This window comes from Pseudopipra pipra, chromosome 2 (assembly GCF_036250125.1).
Source record: "Pseudopipra pipra isolate bDixPip1 chromosome 2, bDixPip1.hap1, whole genome shotgun sequence".
Classification (NCBI taxonomy): domain Eukaryota; kingdom Metazoa; phylum Chordata; class Aves; order Passeriformes; family Pipridae; genus Pseudopipra; species Pseudopipra pipra.
The window spans coordinates 30,397,754-30,422,376 of NC_087550.1; the positions used below are offsets into that span (position 1 = coordinate 30,397,754).

At 40.3% G+C, this 24,623-nt stretch overlaps 1 protein-coding gene across 1 annotated transcript in view; it reads right to left on the minus strand.

Annotated features, from left to right (window-relative positions):
• The window catches only part of LOC135409379 (ovostatin-like), a 32,741-nt gene extending 11,498 nt beyond the window's left edge, over positions 1–21,243 (minus strand). Inside the window, exons 1-25 of the mRNA XM_064644807.1 lie at positions 21,132–21,243; positions 19,409–19,592; positions 18,578–18,734; positions 17,567–17,619; positions 17,077–17,097; positions 16,167–16,335; positions 14,858–14,942; positions 14,068–14,185; positions 13,318–13,438; positions 12,979–13,088; positions 11,970–12,128; positions 11,022–11,246; positions 10,744–10,801; positions 9,616–9,761; positions 9,081–9,224; positions 8,276–8,446; positions 7,441–7,564; positions 5,964–6,060; positions 5,029–5,257; positions 4,373–4,499; positions 3,026–3,147; positions 2,313–2,364; positions 1,907–1,990; positions 760–936; positions 196–277 (exon numbers count right to left, since the gene is read on the minus strand). Coding sequence (XP_064500877.1) covers positions 196–277; positions 760–936; positions 1,907–1,990; positions 2,313–2,364; positions 3,026–3,147; positions 4,373–4,499; positions 5,029–5,257; positions 5,964–6,060; positions 7,441–7,564; positions 8,276–8,446; positions 9,081–9,224; positions 9,616–9,761; positions 10,744–10,801; positions 11,022–11,246; positions 11,970–12,128; positions 12,979–13,088; positions 13,318–13,438; positions 14,068–14,185; positions 14,858–14,942; positions 16,167–16,335; positions 17,077–17,097; positions 17,567–17,619; positions 18,578–18,734; positions 19,409–19,592; positions 21,132–21,196 — 3,080 coding nt within the window. The 5' untranslated portion in view covers positions 21,197–21,243. The remainder of the gene's footprint in view (positions 1–195; positions 278–759; positions 937–1,906; positions 1,991–2,312; positions 2,365–3,025; positions 3,148–4,372; positions 4,500–5,028; positions 5,258–5,963; positions 6,061–7,440; positions 7,565–8,275; positions 8,447–9,080; positions 9,225–9,615; positions 9,762–10,743; positions 10,802–11,021; positions 11,247–11,969; positions 12,129–12,978; positions 13,089–13,317; positions 13,439–14,067; positions 14,186–14,857; positions 14,943–16,166; positions 16,336–17,076; positions 17,098–17,566; positions 17,620–18,577; positions 18,735–19,408; positions 19,593–21,131) is intronic.
• Positions 21,244–24,623: the final 3,380 nt, after the last annotated feature.

Below are 24,623 nucleotides of genomic sequence, written 5' to 3' on the forward strand. Positions count from 1 at the left end.
TACTCCAGCTCCCAGTCAGCATACGATCCTTTTGTTGCCCTCTTTCCAGTTTATTAATCTCTCCTTTACTAGGGGATTCAAATTAACTGAGCTATATCCATTTAGACTATTAAAAATAAGAATCACTGAATACTTTGATCATTTTTCAAAGCCTAAAGATCCTGTATTAGGGAAAGAGAAGTTATCATCACTTACCATACACTCCCTTCCTTATCTCGTCTCCCAAAGGAGCTGTAGGATCCATCCCGGTGTTTGTATGACAGCTGTTTTTGATAACCTGAAAACATAATAAAGAAGACACATTTTCTAATCACAGAAAAGGAATAGCTCTGCTGTTTGTTCAACTGAAGCAGTAAGACTTTGGGATTTAATATCAAGTAATGTATGTCTGGTGAATATAGCCAATCACTATGAATTCTAGCTGCTTTTACTCCTGGAAGAATGACATATTGTTTTGGGGTGCTTTCATTGCCTGATCTTACGCAATAAACGCGGTGCTAGAATTCAGAGATTGGTGCTCACCACGTAGAGCTTAAGAGCTCAGTACACACAATCACAGTATTAAATCACTCAGAATATTCTGAGTTGAGAGGGACCCACAAGGGTCATCGAGTCCAACTCCTGGCCCTGCACAGGACTTCCCCAAGAATCACACCACGTGCCTGAGACTGTTGTCCAAACGCTTCTTAAACTCTGTCAGGCTTGATGCTGTGACCACTTTCCTGGGGAATAAGATGGAAGAATTTGAGAACCTCTCACCTGTGGATAAATATCCAGTACCCCTGACTCTAATCTCTTCAGTCAGCTGCTCAGTCTTATTCAGATAATCCAGGGCATAGATGTTGGGTGTGAACAAGGCCATGTTCTGTTCTCCACAGCCATAAGGCATATGGAGAAGGTTATCTAAGTTCCTCAAGGCTGTACCCAAAATGTCTCCTGAAGAATGAAAGATATAAGATACGTCAGCTCAAACTTGCTTTTATTACATACATTGCTTTATATTACTATGAATCCAAGATCAACGACTAATATAGAGTAATCACAGTAACCAAAGACACAACACAGAAGAAAAGCATTATAATGCCCCATTTTTTATGTCTTGTCTGAATGCTGGACACCTGGAAGAAACTGAGAATTTGAGAGAAAAAGAATGAGCATGAATACTGGCTGGCATGGCTTCTGAGAAACAGCTATGAATCCTTAAAAGGGTTAGATTTCCCTGCCCTTCACAACCTGCCTCCTGTGTTTTCATGTACATGTGAGAATGCTGTGTGGGTAAGATGCTGATGGGCTACAGAGGCTATATTGCACAGTATCAGCATGTCTCACACAGACACAGGTATGAAAAACAATTGTAAATTGTATTTAGAAAACAATCTGAATTCAGAACCTCAGAAAAAATTCACTGAAGAGAACTCTCAAGTCTTAATAAAGACTTTCAGATAAGTAGATTTGATTGGGACCTGAAACTTTTATTTTATGGGAGCTTATTGACTTACAAATGTTTTTCATTATGCAAAATGATAAATTTGAAATTATGTAGTCAGCAAAGTTCTGAAGCCTTCTTTCCAAGAAATCAAGATAATTTTTTTCGAAGAAGTCTGCCTTATGTTGCTTTTCAGCTGAATTAGCTGTTTTACTCTACAGAACAGGATATGCTAAAGCAGTATAGTCTGAAATGCAATATAAGTTGAAATAATTGGACTATTTTGTTTTCTCTTGATATGAGAGAACTTTGAGCAACTTTTGCCTCTCACTTCCATTTTGCAAAGAAGAAAACTTATACTCTGAAATCAAGATTAATTACTTCCTCAACTTTACATTAAGTTTGCATGTGTATACATGATAGAACTTGGTACAGCACAAGAGAAGTGCCATTCACTTTTATTCTTAGTACTAAACTTACCAACGACGGAAAAATAAGCTCTGGCTGATCCCTGCACTAGGTTTCTTGGCAAGCTGAGAGGCACTGGTTCAGAAATCTTTACGCCTGATGAGAAAAGGTAACAACAAGAATTGTTAAACCCATGGTTTTTTTACAGAAGTCTTCACTTTCTAAGCATAACTACAATGACTTTTAGAATCTGCAGTCTTGGTAAAGAAAATGCCACAGAGACTTGCCCGAAGAGTCAAAGGTATCTCTGAAAACCCTAAATTTTAGACTAGCACCATGACCCTGAGAACCTCTTTCCTCTCCTGGAAGGGTCTCTGGTTTTGTGAGACAAGATCTACAAGACAGTGAAGTAGTTCCACTGACTCCCTGGAATGAATGAGTGAATAAATAACTGAACGAATGAATGAACTTGCCTTACCTTTTGCACAGACGAGGGAGCTCTGAGTCAACTCCTTTTTAACACCTTCAGGCTGTTTGATTGCAGGGAAGTGGTCAGGAAGAGGAAGGAAAGTGTAGAAAATTACCATGAAACCACAACAATTCAAGGATGTGAATCAATATGCAAATGTGACTATCTAAACAGTGCACCTCTTGTACCCAGTCCTACCCTCTCTCCACTACACTATCTCTTGGTCCATGACTCTCTCTTATCCAACATCCTGTCCAGAGCACCTTCCTTCTTGAAAAGCAGTTATAAAATAGGCATTTCCAGCCTCTGAGAGAGACTCTGTCCAACTAATCCTACGTAGCTGTTGCTTTATGATGCTCAAGATAGATCCTTTTCCTTTTATGTCTTCCCTCCAACTCCCTCCCTAATTTGCAAGTCACAGGCTAAAGGTACTTAAAAGCAGGTATGGAATCTCCTCCCTTATGGCAATATCTCTGCTGACACCCATGGGTTGTCAGGGTATGTGTGCTCATGTTCCCAAGAAGGAGACAGTGGAAGGAGGACAGTGGATGACACTTACCACTGTGATTTTTCAGTCTCATTTTCATAAGAAGAACCCTACTGTACACAGCTCCATCTGCATCAGATGCCTTGCCTCCTTACACTAGCTGACTGCTTCTAGTCCACAGCTATAGATAACAGTTTCCATGAGGCAGAAAGCACATGCAGATCTCCTACCATACCTCAACAAGTAGGGTTTGAATCAAGGTGTCCCTGTAAATTGTTTCCTCTTCTGAAGATGTGCTGTTTTCAGTACCTCTGGTATTCAGTTTGGCCTCAGCCGTAATCACGAATTTCACATCACCTGGAAGGCCACGCACCAGTGCAAGAAAAGGAAGTTATCTTCAAATGTCTACAGTTACTCCTGGTTTTCACCGCCTTTTCTAGGCTGAGGAACCGCTGAGAAATGTATTTTCTTTAAAGACAGTTCAGCATAAACAAATTGCATGAAGGCTCTGCATCTGTCCACTAGTGGCAAGGAGAACTTGCCTGGGCCATAGCATGAGTTAAAAAATAGGGGTGATCCTGGCCAAAAAATGGACACTTCTCACTACCGGTTTCCACCCCTTCTTAGCCTTTTGCTGAGCTTTTTCTGGCCTAGAGTAGTGTTGCAATAATTTGGTTATAGCTCTGTTATGCTTTAGTTGTGCCTCTTTCCTTCAGATGGAATTTATTAACTGAGGGACAACACTGAGGAGCAGCCTCAGTGCTGCAGCAGCACTGAGGACCAACCCTGAAGTTGCAGAGTTGCTCTCTCACCCCTGCTGTCATTGCATACTGGGAATCCAAAGGAGCTTTTTACTTGGAGCAAAATGTGTTATTATCAGAGTTATCAGGGTGAGACAGCAGCCTTCTTTTTTTCAGCTCTGCAGTACTATTATGCATATCCAGTTTTCATCTCACCGTAACTTCACAACTTCTCAGCGAGTTTGAAATAATTGAGTCATACAGGTTTTAGAAACAATCTTTTCAAGAAAAGGTCCATCTGTGGTTCATTTTGAGAAAACCTCTGCTAATTAAAAGTTTATTTGTATTTCAACTCTTGGAGCACTTATACATGTAAGTCATTGTAACTGCTTTTTAAAAAAAGGCAATGTTGACTTTAAGGCAGTGTGAACTAACACAGCTGTAGAATTGGATAAGAGCAATTTCCTCTTTGCCCATCGAGAATCCAGTCCAAAATTATTAGCAGATTATATTCTTACTGAATACAGTTGGTTAGATACAAAACTGTTAGGTGAAAGATCATATGCACATGAAAAACTGACAGTGTTTCATACATCTGGCAAGTGAAGAGTTTGTCCCAAAATGGGCAGGAAATGGACTAACCAAAAATCAGAAAAGAGAAAATGCCAGAACAATTCATTGCTCATTCAGTGCATCCAAGGAAGCTTTAGCAGAAGTACAGTACTAAATTTGCAGAGGAGTTGTCCAGAAAAGCCTGTTTGTGGATTATTGACTCTGCATTAAAGGGTGGAAGTAGAAAGATCAAACAGGGACAAGTCAAGGTGATGAAAAGACAATCTTACCGAGTTTGTGGGGGCTAATAGCCCAAATATAGGTTTTTCTTTCATTGGCACACACCCTTGCTGTGTTACCCTCTGGTGAAAGGATTTTTGCCTTGTAGTCACTTGACTTTGCTAGTATGGCACTGATCTGAGACAAAGAAAGAAGGAGCAAGATTACAAATGAAATCGACTGCCCTTAAAGTTAGGCTGCAGAGCAAGGGAAACTTGCTGAAGAAGTTATTTGTCATCTGCATCTGCGGGACTGTACCAGAGCAGAGGGATGAGACATTTTTCTGAGGAAGTGGCAAATCCATCTCTTTTCTGCCCACTGTCAGTGTCTGTTTTTGACAGAAGTACAATAAGGTGTCTGTGCTCATCAGCTGAGTTGCCTTATTGAGAGACTGTTGCATAACTCAGTATTTATTGTGTTTTGCAAGCACATGTCCATACCCCCTGCTCAAGTTCCTCCTTCAAGAGCAAAAAGAAGAGCTAAGTAATGTAGGGATAAAGAGCAAGTTCTTATCATCCATGGACCAGCCACAGAGGGAACGGACCGGGCAGAGCATACAGTGGAAGTTAAACTCTTCTGCATTTCTGGTGTATTATGCAGGGGAATTATTCTGGGATCTTTGGGAAACAGGCAAAACATATAGGAAGTAAAAAGGAACTTGATATACCTGGACACACTTGTTGAGGTAGTTGAAGACGTTGGCTATTAAATTAAATTTTTCCCCTCGAATGACAGAGTATGGCAAGGTGAGATCCACAAAGAATGGTTGGAATGCTGTCAGTGAAATAGGAGAGGTGATGCCGAATCCAGCATCATCCTGCACACAGAAAGCACTGGCTTTCCATTCTGTGATGGTGTCAGGAACGGTGTAAATGGCATTGACCTCTCCTCTAGAACTGAAGAGAATAAAAAGAATGGAATGGGCAATGATCTTAGGAATTTTTCAAGACAAATTATAGAATAGACTTTCTGCTGGAGTCAGTACTTCTGTTTTCATCTCACTTTCTGCAAGATACTTCTCCATATTTTTTTTAAAAAATATAATTCTTGAACTAAGGATCAAGGTGCTTGTGAACTGCATGTTAAAAAGCACTCAAATACTCAACTTTTTAAATTTAGAAATATCGTTTTTTGAAAAACCAGAATGCCCAAACACAGATTAGAGCCAATAAATTTAATGTTCTAGACAAGTGCCTATAGGCAGTTAAGATGGAGATATTCTCATTCCAGGTGCTGGATTGCCTGAAAGAAAAACAAAATAACCCAAGTTTTCTGCTGCTGAATTAAAAATTGGTTGAAAAATAACAAGGTTCTCTCCTGCTCTCTCCTTAACAAACACTTTTATGTTACTCTTAGGCCTTATTTCTCCCCAACAGAAAGACGGGGGACAGAGCACAGAATATTTGTCATTCACAGTTCAAGTAGGTTTGTCACTGTGTACAAGGTTGGGAGTTCAGTGGTCATTGATCAACATGGGAAAAGTAGACGCACATCTACAAAGCAAACATATGTTCCATGGTTTCTTCACAGAATCCATTTTAGCTACATGAATCAACTCAAAAATTCACACAGGAGGAAAGCAGTGAAGATGAACATACTCACTCAGTGTGAACCAGATCCCAAATCCAGGTCTCAGGGAAGAATTTCCGAACAATGCTAACACCACCCCCAACAATCCTTGACTCATCTAGAAGTTGGTCTATGGTTAAAGTATAATATTAGAGAGGTCAGAACACAAGAATCTAAACTTTGGTCAGACATGCTTGACACCATAAAAATGAACACAAAGTATTCTTTGTGTTCACAAAGTATACTTTGTGAACACAAAGTATTCTGTTTGAGCTTTTTTTCATTCTTTTTCCCACCAAAAAAAGGAAAATTCTAACAGATCAAGGGTACGGGAAGCAACAATTTCTTATCTATTCTCTTTTCCCATGGGAAAAAACTAGAAAAATTAGCTATTTCACAAGACATTTCACTTCATTTTGTACTGAAAGGCCTCATCATCCAATTAGAAAGGCATCCTCTACCAGTAGCTCTCTGATTTGCAAATGGGCAACAGTGGCCAATATTGCCACCAAAGCTTATGATACTTTAAAAACCTTCCTGAAAACTTATTAATTTTTACCCCATTCAGTAGTTAAAACTGGAGCTGACTGTCAAGTCCATTGGAAAACTACTTTTGTTCTTATAATCATACTACAGGTCTGATTTTAGGAACAAAGATCATCTCTCCAGTTTTCTGTGGACTCACTTGTGATGCCTGAAAACTAATTTAGTATGGAAGTACCTCAGTTTTCATAGCTGTATCATGGAAATAACAATACTTTCTCATTCTGCTGGACCTAGAATCACAGAACCACAGACTCATTGAAGGAAATCGAGGTTGGGAACAATCCCTGTAGTTTTCTAGTCCAATCTTCTTGAAGCAGGACTAGCTTCAAAGTCAGATCAGGTTGCTTAAGGGCCTTGTCCAGCTCAGTTTTTAAGATTAGCAGTGATGGAGACTACAGAACTTCCTAGACAACACCTTCTAGTGAACCACAATGCTCATGAGGAAGAACTTTTTCCTAGCATTGAGTAATACTTTCCCCTGTAGCAACCTATTTTGCTACTTTTGCTCTTTTGCTGAGCAATCTGACTTGAAGAAAGATAATCATAATTCTTGCTGTCCTATAAAGGCTTTGGAGGCTATGTGCTAAGTGCGCTAAGCGCTGTGTGAAGTCTTGACATTGGGAATTGCCTTTATGTTTCTGAATTGACATTTTGTTTTAAATACATAATTGAATTATGATTTGATGAAAGGTTCTGACCTGAAAAACCCTGGAAAACTAATATCAGTTTATGAAAGAAGCAGCATCCCAGTACTCCATGTCTTTTCTACATGCACTGTGCACCTAAGCGAGAGAGAATTGACTCTACTGCAAAGACTGTCAGAATGAGATTACTAGATGCAAACTGGAACACATAGACTTTTTCCCCCCCAAAAACCCCAGCATACTGGCTGTTATTTTATACAGGCAACAGTTTGAAGACCAAGTAGGCTGAGACTGAAGATACAGAATTAGCTTTCTTTTACCTGAGACCTTGGCATTGGCGTGGGCACCATAAAGGTGAGGGTAATCTTCCACATCTAATTTTTCTTCATTGCACAGAACTGGCTTCCGTAGCGCAGAGTTGGTGAAGACTTTCAGACCCATACTCTAAATGTGAAAGAATCTGTCAAGTCACTCAGAGCACACACTACCTACCAGTGCATATCACTGGTTACCTTACCTCATCTCTCTCCTCCCTCATCCCATCCCATCCCATCCCATCCCATCCCATCCCATCCCATCCCATCCCATCCCATCCCATCCCATCCCATCCCATCCCATCCCATCCCATCCCATCCCATCCCATCCCATCCCATCCCATCCCATTCTTTCAGCCCTGAATGTCATAACTCTACCTCCCCAGCCTTCTGTGCATTTTTTATGGAGCAATGACACCTTGTGTTCTGTAAAGAGCAGTAATAATTGGTCTGATGTTAGCCTTATGTCCTAGGCCATGGGACCAGTGGGAGGTGGAATCAAGCATATCAGGAACCAAGTGGCCTGAATCAGGGACAAAAATCTTTACAAGGAATGCCTGAATCATGAGCCAAGGCCATGGTCCTGCTTAGGAAATGTCTACTAAGACATGTCTACGAAGAAGCATAGGCAGGATCCCAGTGAATGTATCTAGTAGTGATTTTCAGTCCTCCTGAGTAAATGATGGGGATAAGAAAGCAGAAACTGGGTGATTGGAGACCTTAGGCAGTTTCAGGCATCAGCTGCCTTCTCTTAGCAGTAAGAACTTGAGAAAGTTGAATGCTAGTGTACACGAATTCTTCTGGAACACCTCCCACTTAAAGAGCCACAGAGAGCACATACCTTGAAAATGCTGTAGACATCGCCATCACGACTGACATTCACAGGTTCAAAGTACAAGCCATCAAAAAAGATGGTTTTGGTTGGGGTACACCCCTCTGGCTTGACATCTTCAAGGTTGAGCCCATTGTAGTAATAGCCATATAAATCCCTCACACGAAGTTGGTAGTACACCTAGGAGGTGAGAATGATGAGTGTAAACACAAGGAGGGTCTCAGGCAGGTGCAAAATCACATATATTCTAAGCCTGTGGTGTTCCCTGAGCAATCCTGTTGATGTTGGTGTGCTTGCCTACTGATGCCTACCTACAGAGGAATAAGCAATTTGGCTGGTGATACTCAAGAAGGACTGGACTGTACTCTCCTTTTTCTGAATTGAAATGGCTTTGTGGAGTGAACTTGAGCCAAAAAGCATGGAGATACACTCTTGAGCTAAGCCAAGAGGAGACTGGAGTTTTACATGATACTGGATGACATCTACCACTTTTGATCTTGGCCCAAGGCCTATTTGAGCCATAAAAATTCAATTTTGACATAATCACAGTGAGGAAATACGCTGTCAAGGATTTACATTAGGCATATTATTGGGATATGTGTTACACTGTTATGATTTCCAAAGGCAGTGTGCTGCTATCAATTTTTGTCTTTGATATGTACAACTGCCTTAGATATTTCTTTAATCACAGATATTTTGTTTGCAAAAATAAATAAAAATACAGTCAGCAGCAGAGAGATCAAAGGTGGGAACTCTGGATATTATTCTGGATGTTCCTAGCTCAAAAGAACACAGGACTGTGGATGTGGCTTACACTCTCAGCAGAAAACTCTTGCCTAGACTGATGAAGGACACTCTGAATTGCTCGCAGGGCACAGTAGGAGTTGGCAGCAGCTTCAAGGTGGAGTCCAACTTTAGAGCCTGGAAGACTCTTCTTCTCAGAGAACTTGAGCTGGACCTGGAAATTAATAAATCCAAGACAATTACATGGAAAGCAGGATAATCAGATTGGCATATAGATCTAAATCTCACTTTTCAACAGCACTCATTCTATTCCCCGTGGAGCAAAGCTCCCACCGCTAGATGGCCCTTCTGAATCCCTGTTTGTAAAAATTCCCCACCTCTATAATCCCCTAGCCACCTCCCTCTCCCCACTCTATTGTCTGAGTCTGACATATGCATCAATTCCAGGGACAGCTTCTCACGATTCCAGCCCCATCTGCACCTTTTCCATTCCTAAAGGCCATCCCTTGTGCAGGGTTCTTCATGAAGTAATTTCCTAACTGCTCTCTCAGCAAAGAGGCAGCTTATATATATATATCCCTTAATAAGAAAGCAAAGGTTTTCACCTTGTTTTTGAAGCATACATCAGTGTGTATCCAAGAGCTGTCAGCCACTATCTCTCCATGGGGATGCACTGTATAGAGCAGCAGTCTGGCGCTGGGGGCAAGCTTCTCAGTGACAGTCAGTGTGATGGAGAATACACCTCTGGAAGCTGTGGAAGGAAGATGGACCAGAGGAAGACAAACCAGCAAAAGAGATTATGCAAACCTCAGATTTGGTGGAAGGACCACATATAGCCTACTAGAACCTATAAAACCCAGGGAAATTGGATATTGGAAGATTCATCTGTCAGTGACTGAGGAACATCTTCCATCAGCAAGACAACAGATACAAGGGATTCTGAGACCAAGGTGCTTTGCAGAGAGGGGTCTAAACTGAAAAGAAGTTGAACATGGAAATCTATGCATGATTGTTATGAGAAGAGCACAATATTGCCTTTCAGTCTCAAACCTGGAACTTCCTACGCCAGAGAAAATAGACCAGTCTCCTAATTTAAAGGACAGTTCTCTTAATGCTAAGAAATACGAAGTTCTTATCTACATGGATGAAAACTACTAGTGCATGGACAGGAAGTTAAGCTTAAGGCCAAAAATGGTAAATATGAAACCAGTCCTGTATGTAGAGTGAGGCTTACTTAAGCCACCTCCTGAAGATTGGAAATAGGCCAGGTTCTGCAAGAAAAGTTATTTTAAACAATGAAAGAATGAAGGATAGGATTACTGTCATTTGTGGGTATTTTGAGACTTCTGAAAGTGCAATGAATTTTGAGAGTTAACTGCTACATATCCCTTTAAAAAGTTTTATTATTCTAATTGGTGAAGAGTAGGATGTCACAGAATAACTACGAAACCGTAAATACTCCTTGGTAAGAAATAAAACATTCTATATGTTTGATCACAACAAAATTTTCATGTTTCAATTAACAAGATAAATTTGTTTATGATATAGGGGATTGGCTAGATGCTGCAGCAAAAGCAAATGATACTGTGTGTGGTAACAGGTTATGGGATTTAGGAACTAGTACCTGATTTAGCTACAGTTCTTTGCTTTCATCACTTCTTACAAAACTTACTTTGTTCTGGTATTCAGAATGGTGCTCTGAAGTATGAGTAGTAATATGGTCTAGAACTTACCACCAGAAATGCTGACTTGCTTCTGGCCACTGAGAGTAATTTTTCCTTTTGTCATCACCTGGGCATAAAAAAAAAAAATCTCATGAAACTGGATCAAAAGCACCTTCTCCCTTCCACAATGAAATAATTGTTTTTGAGTGGTATTCTGAAAAGCCTCAAAGGCCTTGAGGTCGATCCATGGTCTGTAACCACTGTCTGGTTGGGAGATTTCTGCCTTATATGGTGTTCAAGAGAAGGTGAAAGAAAAGAGATGTTTTGGGAGTCACATTAGCACTCACTACATAGTAGAAGTTTGTGTGCGTGGTATTGCTGTAGCCCTCTCTGTTCAGGACGTAGTGAACGTTGATTGTTCGCTGCTGGCCACAGCTGAGCTTCTCTGGCACTGGCTCAATTTTCAAAAAGCTGTTGGTCCGTGAGTAGAAACGCCGGACAAAGAATGAGGCTTGGGGCTCATTATGACTCCCCCAGATAAAGTCTGCACAGTCATCTGGTGCCTGTCTGACCTGTGAAATAGAAGAATCATACATGGAAAATCGACAGTGTGGAAAATAAAAAAAATGCGAGGCAGGTGAGAGGCAAAGACACCTTTCCTCTAAAATACTCTGTCGGGAAGCTGATTTTGTGGGGCTGTTTAAGCCAAGAGCAAGAGCTGGTGTGAAAAATTTGTGCTTCACCAGTGCAGAGCAGCCTATTGCAGTAGGGAGGTCATTTCAGATTCTTTCAGGCTTGGGACCAGCTGAATGAACTGCTAGGATTTACTGTGAATTAGAATGGCACTGTTCTCAAACAAATTGCTTTTTCTTAGCTCTTCCCATCATACCAGAGCAAAGGCATGACAACACAAGAAGACCATGGGATGGCAACAGGCATTAGTTTCTTAGAGCAGAAATGCAGGGAAGCAGGCAGCAGCTGTAAAAAGATGTTGGCATGCATCCAGGCTGAATGGAGAAGGCAGTGCAGTCTCTGAGGAAGGTTCTCTAGCACAGAGAATGAAGAGAAGGAAGATGAAGGCAGAAGGAGCTTCTGGTGGGAGAGAAAAGCAGGGAGGTGCTGAAGATCACTACAACCGAAAAACATGGCTGGGATACAGACAGCCTCTTCTCAGACACTGGAGTTTCTGGTGTTTTCTCATGTTAGTTTCACATAGGTTGCAGGTTTTGCTTTTAATCCCTCTCTCCAACAAAGTATTTTCTTAATGAATTAGACTGTAGCTTGTATTTACTTACTGTCAGCCTAAAACTGGGATCAAAGAGGTTGGACGTGTCAATAGAAAAAGCAGCAGTGCCATTTTTGTTAGTGGTATAGTTGGCCAGATATTCTTCATTGAGCTCCAGCAGGACAGTCTTGTTGGCAGCAGGCTCACCATTCACATTTGTCACAGTGATCTGAACAAAAAAACAACAAATAAGGGATTCAGAAAAAAATCCAAACAACAACAAAGAAATACTCTACTTACTAGAGGATGCTCACTTAAGCACTGAAGACAATTGCAGGGAGTAAAAATCAAGAGTGAAATGTACTGAAGAGGCAAACACTCCTCAATATTTTGAGGGACCAGTTCTGTGACAGGCAAAGACAGGCAATTCCCATCAGTGTAGAACAAAATATATGCTACAGAGGGAGGAGGAATATTCTTTGGAGAACAATGGTTAACAAACATAAAGTAACCAGATGATTTCATGGCCACAGGTAACCTATGGAAAACAGCAGCATCTTTCAGCTCCTATGCATCTGTGCATACCCACTGTCTCCGTTGCATGTCTGGATGATGCTGTACAGGTCATCTTCCTTTTTGTGCTTGAGTTTATCCTTCATGTGTAGGTCACTAAGAAGTCAGAATGTGCTCCAATACCTCTATTGCTTTAAGTAAACATCCCTGGGATTGTGTGATGCAACACAGGGTAAATTCTACCTTCAGTTTAGGCATAACTATTGCTGAAGCATTTTCTTGAAGACTCCTCTTCCCCACTCATATGACCTTTCACTTAGTTGCCTTTTAGGCATCCTTTGACTATGGCAGAAGTGAGACCCTAACACTCCAGGTATGATATAATTTTATTTGTTTCTCAAGGAGTATTTAATGTAACAAGGGAACTATGAAGTCCCTGTTATCTGGCATTATCATGGGAAGCTGACAGCACAGAGTTAGGGGACAGCCATAAATGGGGCAACATGGAGATCATCATGCTGGACCTCAGAGAGTTTTGGTCTAAATGTATCCTCTTATGCACTCACTTCACCATAGTAAGGAATTCCCCTCTTGTAATAGGAATCCATATTCTTGAACAGCACTTCGTCATTTTCACTGTTGACTGCAACATAGTCATGGTCCTTCATCTGGATACCTGTGAGGCACACCCAGTATAAAGAAGAGGAAACAGAAATCAGTCATGGGAAGAAAGCTATTCCTTTTGATAAGCTGTATGGAGGGGTAATGCTCAGGAGGGAGACCTACACAAAGAAAATGATGATTGTTCATTATTTTCCACACAGATTGTGATCCAGGGGATTCCTCTCAGGAATTTTCCATTTATTAGCTTTAATCAGCCACTCACAATATGCACTTGGTGTTACCTGTCCCATTTTCAGTGACGATGCTTTCTATGTTGAGGCTGGCATACATCCTGGCATAGCTGCGGTAAAGCTGAAATTTTTTGATGGAGATGACAGTGTTGAGGCAGCCATCCTTCCCCAGCTGAAAAAGCAGCAAGAGGGAAAACACCATTTTTCTCAAGGTTTGGAAAATTGCTCCTAAATCTGTATTAGTGGGACTCTGAAGAACTCCCCTCCTGCCTTACATTTTGCACTCCCCAGCTCCCTTCTCAGATCACTGTTTCAGTACCATTTACTCCAGCACATGGAAACTTCTCTCCTTATCCCCCCTAGTCTTCTCTATGGTCATGTTCCTTCTTAAACCCATCTTGCATAATGCCTGCATTCTATGACCACAGCACTTTGAGTCCGAACTAGTGGAGAAATTAATAATTTGTTTGAGTGCCCTCAAAGACTCCCAGTAGAGGTCTCCTGATTAGATTTGGTAAGAACACAGCTCTGATATTTTAGGAATGATCAAAAATTTACAGTTTCATGTTGCCCTCCTTCCTACTGACTCTTTCTGAGGGGAAAATCAAAGTCTTCTGATGAAGTCATTTGTAAAAGATACATTCATGGTCTTTCAGCATTCCCTGTGAGATGGTGAGAAAAAACACACCTCTGAGATTGTCTCTCTGGTGTTCCCTTGGAAATGAATGAGGCCATCAAATACTGTGCTACATGTTAGGTAGGAAAGCTGACTGGAAAGCACGGACTTATCATGTATCATACCAGTCCAGTGACAGCTTCACAGGTTTTCTTCTGGTTTTGTTCACACTGTGGACCATAAAAACGTTGCTGACACACATTGATTTGGGCTTTCCCTTGTACTGGTTGGCCATAAGTGTACCTAGGAGAAGAAGAGACACAAGAATTCAATCATGTGGATTTAGCATGAAGCCTGCAAAAACTGCACAGCAGTGCAAATTCTAAACCCCTCAGGACTGCCCAGACCACAGACAGATCAGCTGGGAATTACAACCTGCTAGCCCTAGCAGAAGTCCCTTCTACTATTTTTAGGCTGTTTTTGACATCTTGTTAAAAAAAGCCTGCTTTGCTGTTGTCTTTGCATAGTCATTCTTCAAGGTCTGAAGCTGGAAAGTGGTGCTGCACTCAGGGTTGGGATGTCGTTCCCTGCTGCTTGCTGTTTCTCACTAATGCCTTGCATTAGCAGGTCGTATTGCAGAAAGATCCCTATTCACCCTGTTAGCTCATAGCACCCTGCACTTTGGCAGTGTCACAGCCAGCAATTTTAATGGTAGACTCTCCTTTTCTGTATTAATAAAAAACAACAGCTATCAAGGATGTAATGTTTGATTTAGACACAGACAAACACTTTCAGTTTTTATTCTGCTATGTAGCAGGAGAAGAGTTATCATATTTTACATCACAGAAGTCATAGCTAAAGAAATTGCTCTAATCCATGCTCTGAATTGGCAGCAGAATCTCTGTTTGCCAGCACAGCACACTATCCTCTATCCCAAGTTTGTTGTGCACAAACGTGTTGTTTTCAGATACTTACGAAGCACAAACGTTCACACTGATGTCTTCATCAAAGAAAGAAATCCTCTTTGGCCCAGCCGTTGTCACTTTAAATTTTGGGAGCACTGAGAATGCAATATGAATATGACTAATCAGCAATTGCATGCCACAGGCAGGTGTGTGTGTGTGTGTAAGACAGCAAAAAAACTGTTGCCAAAGACATTTTCACCGACAAGGATGAGGAAATGGTTCAAAGAAGAGTTTAACTAGGAACTGTAGGATATTACAGTAGAAAATATAGTAGAAAAAATAACCTTCAGTGGTAAGAGGAATAACTTCTTTAAAATTAAATAATAATCATACTAATAATTATAACAGACACAGTAAAAACTGTGATAAATCACTTTAATCTCTTTTCTTAAAGAAAAGGGTGGGAGTAATGCTGATGTCTCAAACTACCTAAGCCCTGGAGAACAAAAGTTATTATGCAATCCAGCCCCAGTGAAGGAGAAATGCAACAGATTGAGTGGAATATTGAAGATCACTGACACTGCCTCTCTTCAGCTTATTTTTAATCCCAGGTCACCAGCAATACTGACAACATATCTGGAAAAGGCCCTTTTCTTGTGCACCTGTACACAGGAGACTGGAAGGTGTGAAAGTACTCTGGAGGGTAAACAGGAAAGCTGCTTTAAAGCCCTTACAAAAAAACCACACAACTGGGAGTTGTCCAAGCTTTCTCTGGGGACTACTAAGGAAAATCAGCCACTGTAAGATGAGAAAACTTGTAAGATCAAAGTGATTTTAGCAACTCCCTGATACAGTCGATTCCAGGATCACTATAAGGGCTTTGGCACCCACACTACCCATTGCTTTCTATCTTGCACTTCCACTGGCTATCCACCCTCCCCCAGTAACAAACTGGTACCTGTCCTGTAAACTGTTTTTTAGGTATCTTCAGATTTCTACTGCATAGTGCTCTTCATATGGTGATGGCATCCAGAAAGGAGGACAGGCCTGATTTTCATTTTGCCTCTGAACGGATGGGGAGTGTAAGGCTTGAGTGATAGGATGTGGATCCCAGAGTCACACAGTAACTTTGTGCCAAGCCCAGAGAGGAATTAGACTTCTAATTTAATCATTGAGAAATACTGCCTTTCTCAGATTTCTTTTGAAAATGAAATGCCCTTCTGCCTTCATTTTGTCCACCCAGTTCTCTCCATGTCTTTCTTTTCCAGACGTGAGGTGGAGAATTCAAAGGACTTAAACTCTGCACTAGTAGATCTTGTCTGATTTAGGTAGAATCAACCTTATTGCTAGCACAGGGTAGTTTGTAGGCCTTTGCTTACCATATTCCTCCACTCTGAAGGAGTGATACTCTTTTTCACCTGACTTTGTCTCCACAATGATGTCGTAAGACCCCAGAATAGGCTCTGGGATTAGTGGAAAGGAGAGCTGGACAATTCCATGCTTAGATGCTACCTCCAACCACTGGAAGATCTTGTTTTGCTCTGGATCCTGGAGAGGAGAAGAAAGAGATGTAGTCAAGCCTTTATCATCCTGTTTCTTGTCTTCTCGCCTTCTTTCAAGTGTTGTCTCCTGATATATTGGCTAAGTGCATCACAGGTTGAATGTGATTCAGGGCTGGTGACGTGTGCTCTGACTTCCCATTAATTTTCCATCTCCGCTTCTGAATTAAACAACCCTAAGTTTAACTGTGAATCACCTAAACTGACAGATGATCTCAGATCATTCAGAAATACTCCCTGACTGGGACACAGTTTGCTTATTCGTAACTCTTCCAGCATAAATCTTGCTGACTCAACTCCTTCTGTGAAACAGGAATATTATGCTGGCCACCTTCAGAAAGCACTTTGAGATCTAGTGATGTGAAAAGTGGCAGCAGATTGATTCATCGTTAGCCTGTTCCTAGCAGAACATGGCAGAAAGTTATTCTTATGCCTGTATGAGAATGAGGCTATTTCACCACCCCATTTATTGTAGTCCTACCAAAGACTGGACTGAACACTCTTGTTTGCATTCTAATGACAGACACAGCAACAATCTCGTGCTGTTTCTGACTAACAGCTCCAGTTGCGCTGACTTTTTCTCCTCTAAGGCTTGATAATGGATACTGCCACTGTTCAACTCCAAGTCCATTGGCTTTTAAAAGAGTGCTCTGGAGGAGCCTCCCTCAGCTATTGACTGTATGGGGAATGATGAAGCATTCTCTCCAAAGCAATTTGTGGCATCTCTTACCTCAATGATGATTCTTGGATACTGGAGGAGGAAAAAAAGAAGAGAAAAAAATTATCAAAACATCAAGAAGTTCACTGTGGAGATTGAGAAATGCTAAAACATAAAGAAGGCTCTGAACGGCTTTCTCTGGATAGAGAAAACTGGGCAAAGCAAATAATTTGGAACTCGTGTCTGTAATTTTAAAAGGATAACCGCTTTGGAATTTATCTTTTCTACAAAATCATCGATTTTTTTTCTACATACCTGGGCCAGGTAAAGTGACTACAAAACCTGTGTACTGTGAGAGATTTCCAGAAGTGCTTTCAGACCCTTTGCCCTCTCTAAAGGCAGGGAAAGGATGGAGTGTGAAGCTAAGGAGTTAAAACAGTTCTCAAAAAATATCAGGAGGCCTATCTCATGCCCTTCTTATTCAATTTTTAAGTGATAGAGTCTCAGTGAACAGGTACCTTAAGATGGTGCTTGAAAAGTCTTGACTATCAATCATACTTACTGTCTCCTGAACAGGTCTTAACTGGGTGTCCAAAGCGACTACACGGAACAACACTGAAAAAGACATAGAACAAAAAGGCATCACAGAATCTTCAAGGTTAGAAGAGACTTCAAAGGTTGTCTCGTCCAACCATGAACCTAGCACCACCACAGTCACCCCTAAACCATATCCCCAACTGCCACATCCAGATGCTTCTGTCATTTGCTTTATTGGTAGTGAGAAATCACTTTGAATATACAACTAAAACAAAGTTTACCCAGGCTTTTTGGGAGAACTAAGGAGTCCCCAGAGAACTAGAAAGGATTTGATTATCTTAGCCAGTGAAAAAAGAAAACCAAAGTAAATGTCAGCTGAAATATCTTTAATTATGACCCACTGGGACTAAAGTAACCTCTATAGTAAATACAATTACTCTATTCTGCCTTCAATCCTTCTTGAAGGACTTTATTCTTTGGAGCATTTCCTAAAAAACTGTGTTACAAACCAGTTCAATATAAAACTCATAGATAGAGAAGAAAGAATTTGTCTTTATTCTAAGTGTAAACTCTCTGCAGCACTGAAGTATAATTATACTAGAGAGAACAGCTCACTACACTACAGCTAGTACTGTCATTTAAAAACTGTGACGGAATCAGCACTTTGTAATAGATCAGCAGTTAAGCAGAAAGAGTTGTTGACAGGAAACAAGGTGCTTACTTCATTTTTATGTTAATTTTATTAGTTTCAAACTTGACCTACTATTTTCTGTATTTTTAAGGATACTTTTTATATGACTGGCCTCAAGTAAACCCGACAGAACTCAAGGTCCTGTAAATGAAATTAACTCAGTAAAAATACATGAACTCTACTAATTTGTGGCAATTTTGTAAATTGGTCCTATTTTTCACTAACTTTTGGTGATCTCAGTATCAGATGAGGTCTTTTATTCCACAAGAGGAAGTTTTTGTTGTTCTAGACCTGCCCTTGCACTCAATTTCTCACTTCTATAGCTGACTCAAACTCATCATCCACCTGTTTGCCCTGGTTTGTAAATGGGTTTGTCCGTCTGGATGAAGACAGCATTATCCACATTCTGAATCGCCACTGATCTTCTCTCAGCTAAGTCAACTGTGGTGCCTTTGGCAGAGAAGGAAATGAATGCCACAGGATCAGAAGTAGCTGGTGGGACCTGGAGAGGAACAAAACCCCAGAGGAAAAGTGATAAATGAGATATGTTGATGTTCCCTGATGCCCAGGGTTATTGAGTAAGATACTGACAGTCAATTGAGTCAAAAATACTTTATACAAAGTCATGAGAAGTCCCATCATGGCAGTGACATAATTTCTGCTGTGGAAGTCTCATAACCTGTCACCAGGTACTAAGATTTGTAGCTATTCTCTGTCTTGTGCATTTCCTAAGCTCATGTAGCTACCTGCTTGCATGCAGGTTGCTGCAGCCATATACCTCAATTCTGAAGTGTTTTCTCCTGCTGCATTCTGGAAGACCTAACCTTGGGACTTTTTTGTCTTATCTGTACAGATCTTGCAGAGTCACAGGAAAGGGAATGAGCATTACCCATCTGGGTTCTCCAGCTTGACCCTTAGACAGTCCCAAATGGAGCATGCACCTGTGATGACAATCTAAAGCTTTTTTCTATTCACTCTGTGAATGGAAATGGAAAGTCTTTTTCTGCCTTGCTCCTACAGTCCATATGTCTTTCTTTTCCCTATTTTATAAGTATTTCCAGCATTTTATCTTTTTTTAATGCACTTCATATTCTTTCTCTCATTGACAAGGAGAGTCACGATCAGAAGTATTTCCAGCTTCTACACCCTCTTCAGTAGTTTCAAAAGAGAAAATACCTTGAATTCACCACACTTGAAGAAATCGTTCTTTATCACAGATTCCTCAAAGAGAGTCTTTCGGATACTGCCATATTCCAGGACAATGTTCATGGAGAGAGGCTCAGTGAGGTTGTGGAACTGCACACAAGCAGCCTGTGGAGAGTCGCTCCGCACAACTGATGGGACCAGCAGCACATACTGTCTGTAAGAAGGTAAGATCAGATCAGAGTTCAGTTATGGAGGAAAGTCAGAGCAAACAGGAGAGGAAAACACCACTAAAAGGTGTGAAGGAAGACATGGTCCAAAGCTTGCTCAAATCAGTGGATGGATCTCCGTTTCTTTTGATGAATTTTAAATAATATGGTAAAGTAGTACAAATGCCAGCTTTTTAACCCCTCACAGTTCTTTCTGAGCTGAGAGACTGGCATCATTCTATGGAGTGTCTTATCCAGCATGATACTGCATCTTTCCATTCCATGTATTTATGCATCTCCAATTACTAAACACCTGAAAAGCATATCTGCATTTATCCTCTCTCTGTAACATCTTATAAGGGGGAGTGATATTTAGCTTCTTCTTGTGATCAATGACAAAAATACTGGTTACTTGCTGCAACAATTTTTAAATTTCTTTTTCTCTGGGTATCTCTCAGATGAGAACTGACATAAGTCAACTCACATAATGCACATGAAATGATCCCGCTTTTCCATTTCACAGAATATTTCAGAGAATGCTCAATCTAATATTTATGCTCTATTGTGTTTCCATGCCTCTGTTTCCATACTTCTCCCTGTGTTCTTTCCTTTATTTTTTTTCCTCTATTGAACTGTTTAATTTATACTGCTCCCTATATTTAAGGCAGCCTTCCTTCCCCAAATTCTTCCTCTGAAAAGCATTTCTTCATATTTGCTATATTTGTCCAAAGTTCTGCTGCTGTCCATCAGTTTGCTACCCAAACTGGTCTTTCCAAATAATGTATGACTGAATTAACTTCTGTAGCACAACATGAATCACACAATCTTTTCATTCTAATCTGATCCTTTCCCTTTTTTTTTCCCACAGCTTTGCTAGCTCATATTGCCTTTATTGTTATTTTCATTTGCTTAGTTCAGGCTGCATGAAATTCAAAGACCAAAAATAAAATTAATAAAATTAACAGTGTATCTGAGAAAGCTAAGCTCTCTTTCACAGTGTTTTCATTTAGAACTTTTGAGAATGGGATTTAAGTTCTAATGTTGGTGCATTTTTTAAAATTGCAGCTGAAATCTTCTGTTTGTATAAAGACAAGGACATTGACAGTGCTAATACAAATACTGATACTAATAATGCTGGGATTGCCATTCAGCATAGTCCCTACCACCAGGCATTACCTGGCCTGTGGCACCTCCTCATACACCACGCTCCCTCTGTGCTGCTGATTATATCAATCCTGATCATTAGTATTACTTGCTAGTCTAGTCTTGAATCTCCTTCCCACCTTACCCATGCATGTCAGACTTTGTCTACTTCAGTTTCAGGTTTTTGTCATTCAAATTAAATTTCATAGCAGTCTCCCTCATAGAATGATGGAGAGCATAATTCCAAACTGTCCTTCTCTGTCATCTGCTTCCATTTCAGACACATTTAAGGAACTAGTTCTCAACATCCTGTTTATTATATAGCAGTGCCTCAGAAGAAATAAACTGGTGGGAAATATAATAGAATATGTTATCATAAAAACACAGAATATATGATCACTTACGTTTCAGAAGACACTATGGCAAAACAGTTCAAAGACAGAACACTCAGAAGAATCCTTGACCACATCTCTACCTGTGAAGAAAGGAGAGAGACTGATCTCAAGTTGACAGCTTGTCTCTGGCTTTTAAATTGGCCTGAAACAGTGCTCCACCTCCATGGCTTCAATCACACTCTCACAAAAGACATCTACATAAAATTTGCATATGTTCATTTTCCTCCCTACTGCCTGTTCTCACACTCCTTGAACTCTCAAACAATAGCTTTGGAAAGCTCTCGTATTTCACATAGCTCTGTGAGGTATTGCAAGCCAAACCGGTTCCTGCCCATATGATTGTTTCATTGAAGCTTACCTCTTTGATTGTCATGTCATTGGCTGAGGGTTCCTTAATGTTTCAACTTGTCAGTATTTGCCATTGCCTAAGTATTTCCTTATTCTGCAGCAATCTCCTGCAGATAGATGTCACATAACAGAAATAACCATAACACAGTGCTATTGTGTGTCTATATGGGGTCCTCAACAGTTAAAAATACAACTTCAATTAGAATACAACTATATCTGCATTCAGAATGGCACTAAAGGAAACTCCTAATCGTAATCTGGATTTCTTACTGCAGACACTAACATTAAGCAAGGAATGGTGTTGGCTAGTTGTCTGTCATTTTCACCAGTTGTCAGGACAAGAATATCTCTAAGGAAAGAAATCGGATAACATTACTTCATTCGTTCACTCATCCGTCTGTCAGTCTGTTTTCCCCCCGATCCCTGCTCCCCCCATTAAACAACTTGTAAGTCTGTTGGTGAATTTTTAGTAAATATGACTGAGAAGAAGTTTCAGAATTATCAAGGTATAGAATCACAAAATAATTTAGACAGAATAGGACCTCCTGAGATTATGTGGTCCAATGTCTCCTTCTAAACAGTCATGTTTTGAATGCCTTCAGGAATGGAGAGTCCACATCGTCTCTGGACACCTGCTCCCATGCTTAACCATCCATGCTGTGAAGATTTTTTTCCCTTATATCAGAATTTCCCATATTATAACTTGTGTCCATTTTCTCTTGCCCTTTCACTGTGCAATCCTGGGAAGAATCTGTCTCTTCTCTATAATCCCACTTTACATTGTGGAAGACTAAAATTATGTCCCCACAAACCTTTGTTTCTCTAGGCTGAATTAAATGAGACTGTCTTTTTCTGTAGGTTTGTTACAGTCTCTGAACATCCCACTGACCTTCCACTGGACTCCCTCTGGTCCATCAATGCCTTTCTTGCACTGGGGAGCTAAATCTGGATGCAGAACTTCATCTGCTAAATAGAGGGGAAGAACCAATTTCCTTGATGCGTTGGCTAAAATATTGGTAATACTACCAAGGAAACTAAATAATCTATGCTAATTGGGCACTGCATTCACACTCTTAATAAGGAAATGGAAAAAAAAGCCAACCTGAAACAAAATAAGGTAGCCAATCAACAGCAATGTGTAACTGCAGCCTCAGGGATGTAACAGGCAATTTCACTTCCCATTTGTCTTCCTCAGCTAAACAGATGATGAATGGGAAGAGGAAGCTGAATATAATGTAGGAATAATTAGGAACATGAAAGAGTGCTAGGGGTACTGAAAAAGATACTGGGCAATGCAGAGTGGGCCCAAAGTTATTTCAGCAGTAAAGGGTATGAGGTGGAAATGAGGGCTATATAGTAACATGGTGTACAAATAGATGTGTGCCTGTTGAAAGCCAGATTCTATCCATTTCACTTTTCATGATATAATACATTCCTGCAACTGTGTAGCTAATGATTCAGTCATATGGGAATTTTTTCCATCAGCATGGAGGCACTAAACTACTCATGCTTAAGCAGTTACCTACCCATTTTTCCCAAAAGCTTTCTGATGATCAAATTGGGACACAAAGAAAACTGCCCTGGATGCTGCTGGAGTGACAGTCTTTTCCAACTGCATTGCTAGTGAGAAATATTGCATAAAGCTTCCTGGAATGACCTGAGTTTATAGTGCCAATGCTTGAGTGGCAGGTGGTTGTTGTGCAAACAGGGCGGTCACATATCAAAGGAAGCTGCTTGCATTAGTTGTAATGATGTCAGAAGACAGTTAAGAATACATCATGGACCTGTTTGTATTTGCAGCTTTGAAGTGCATCGACCCCATCTCTTGCTTTAAACAGGTACGAAGTTACAGTCAAAAAGAAAGTAAAGAGGGAGAAGGAAACAGCAAGCAATTCCAGGGTCTTGGTACAAATTGCTCGGGAAGCTCGCTCTTTATTTAAGTGCAGTGTGCTTTTAGCATGAACATAAGAGGGTTTTGTTTGATAATGGAACAGAAAAAGATAGACAGAGAAAAGAAAAAGACAAAGCATTTGAAAAACTGAAATCTTAGAAGACATTATGTTCAGATCAATTGAAAAGTACACATTTCTCTGGGAAAAAAATCTATTGAACTCATTACTTTAGTGAAAATACTGATTTCAGAGGATCTCTTGGTGTTGTAGCAATTTTTTGATAAAAACACATCACTACCATGTCAAGGATAGCTCTTAAGATCCCAGTGCAAGGGGAAAATTATTCCAGTTATCTTTTGTAGGAGGGAAAAAGAAGAAGCTTTCAGTTGTATGATTAAGAAGCTAGGAGCTAGAGGGGATTAATCATCTAGAAGCACAAAGATTGGCATTTAACATGGAGAGACAATGAACCTCACACTGAGCAGCGCTTACAAGAAAGACACACCAAAGGTACCTTGATCCTGGAAGTCATAAACAACTCGTCTGTGGACCTTAAGGTGTTCCTGCTTTGTACTGGCATAAGGAGAGATGTAACTGAATATCACAGTTTGGCTAAAAATTTAATGAAATGAGGAACAGTTAATTTTCTTTCAAATAAAGTTGAATTTGCCAATCCATTTTATCATATTAGATGCACCTGCCCTTTTCTTCTCTTTCCTTTGGGCACACACACTCGGCAAGGCAATGTGAAATTTTTCAGCCAAAACTTATCCCACTCACTTTCTGTGAGCATTTCAGTGTTTATGACGTACACTGCTCTAACAACAGAGCTTTCCATGAGGTTGTGACTAATCCACATCCAATATCCCAATTAGGTTGTGTAGATCATCTCAAATATCCCTACACAATCCCAAAATGTCTAGTATTGCTGTATGTGCAGAATCTAGACACTTAGTCACAAATTAGAAAATAAAACCATCAAAGAATATCCATTTGTGGTGCAGAATTCTGCATAGCCTGAATGTGGAGTTGAGACATTCAAATTCTTGGTCAATACTGATCTGAGTCATGCCTGTTTCCCTTTTTGTCAAAAGGAAGTTCAGTACAAATATGAGCAGTTTTTAGCAGAGAAGCCTTGGACTTTCCAGATGAGTAATATATAATTACTTGTTTCTGTTCTATGGCTCCACTTCATATTTGCATAACACTGCATTGCAAGGACTGTGAGTACTTTCTGAGGCATAACTTCACCTGAGATGAC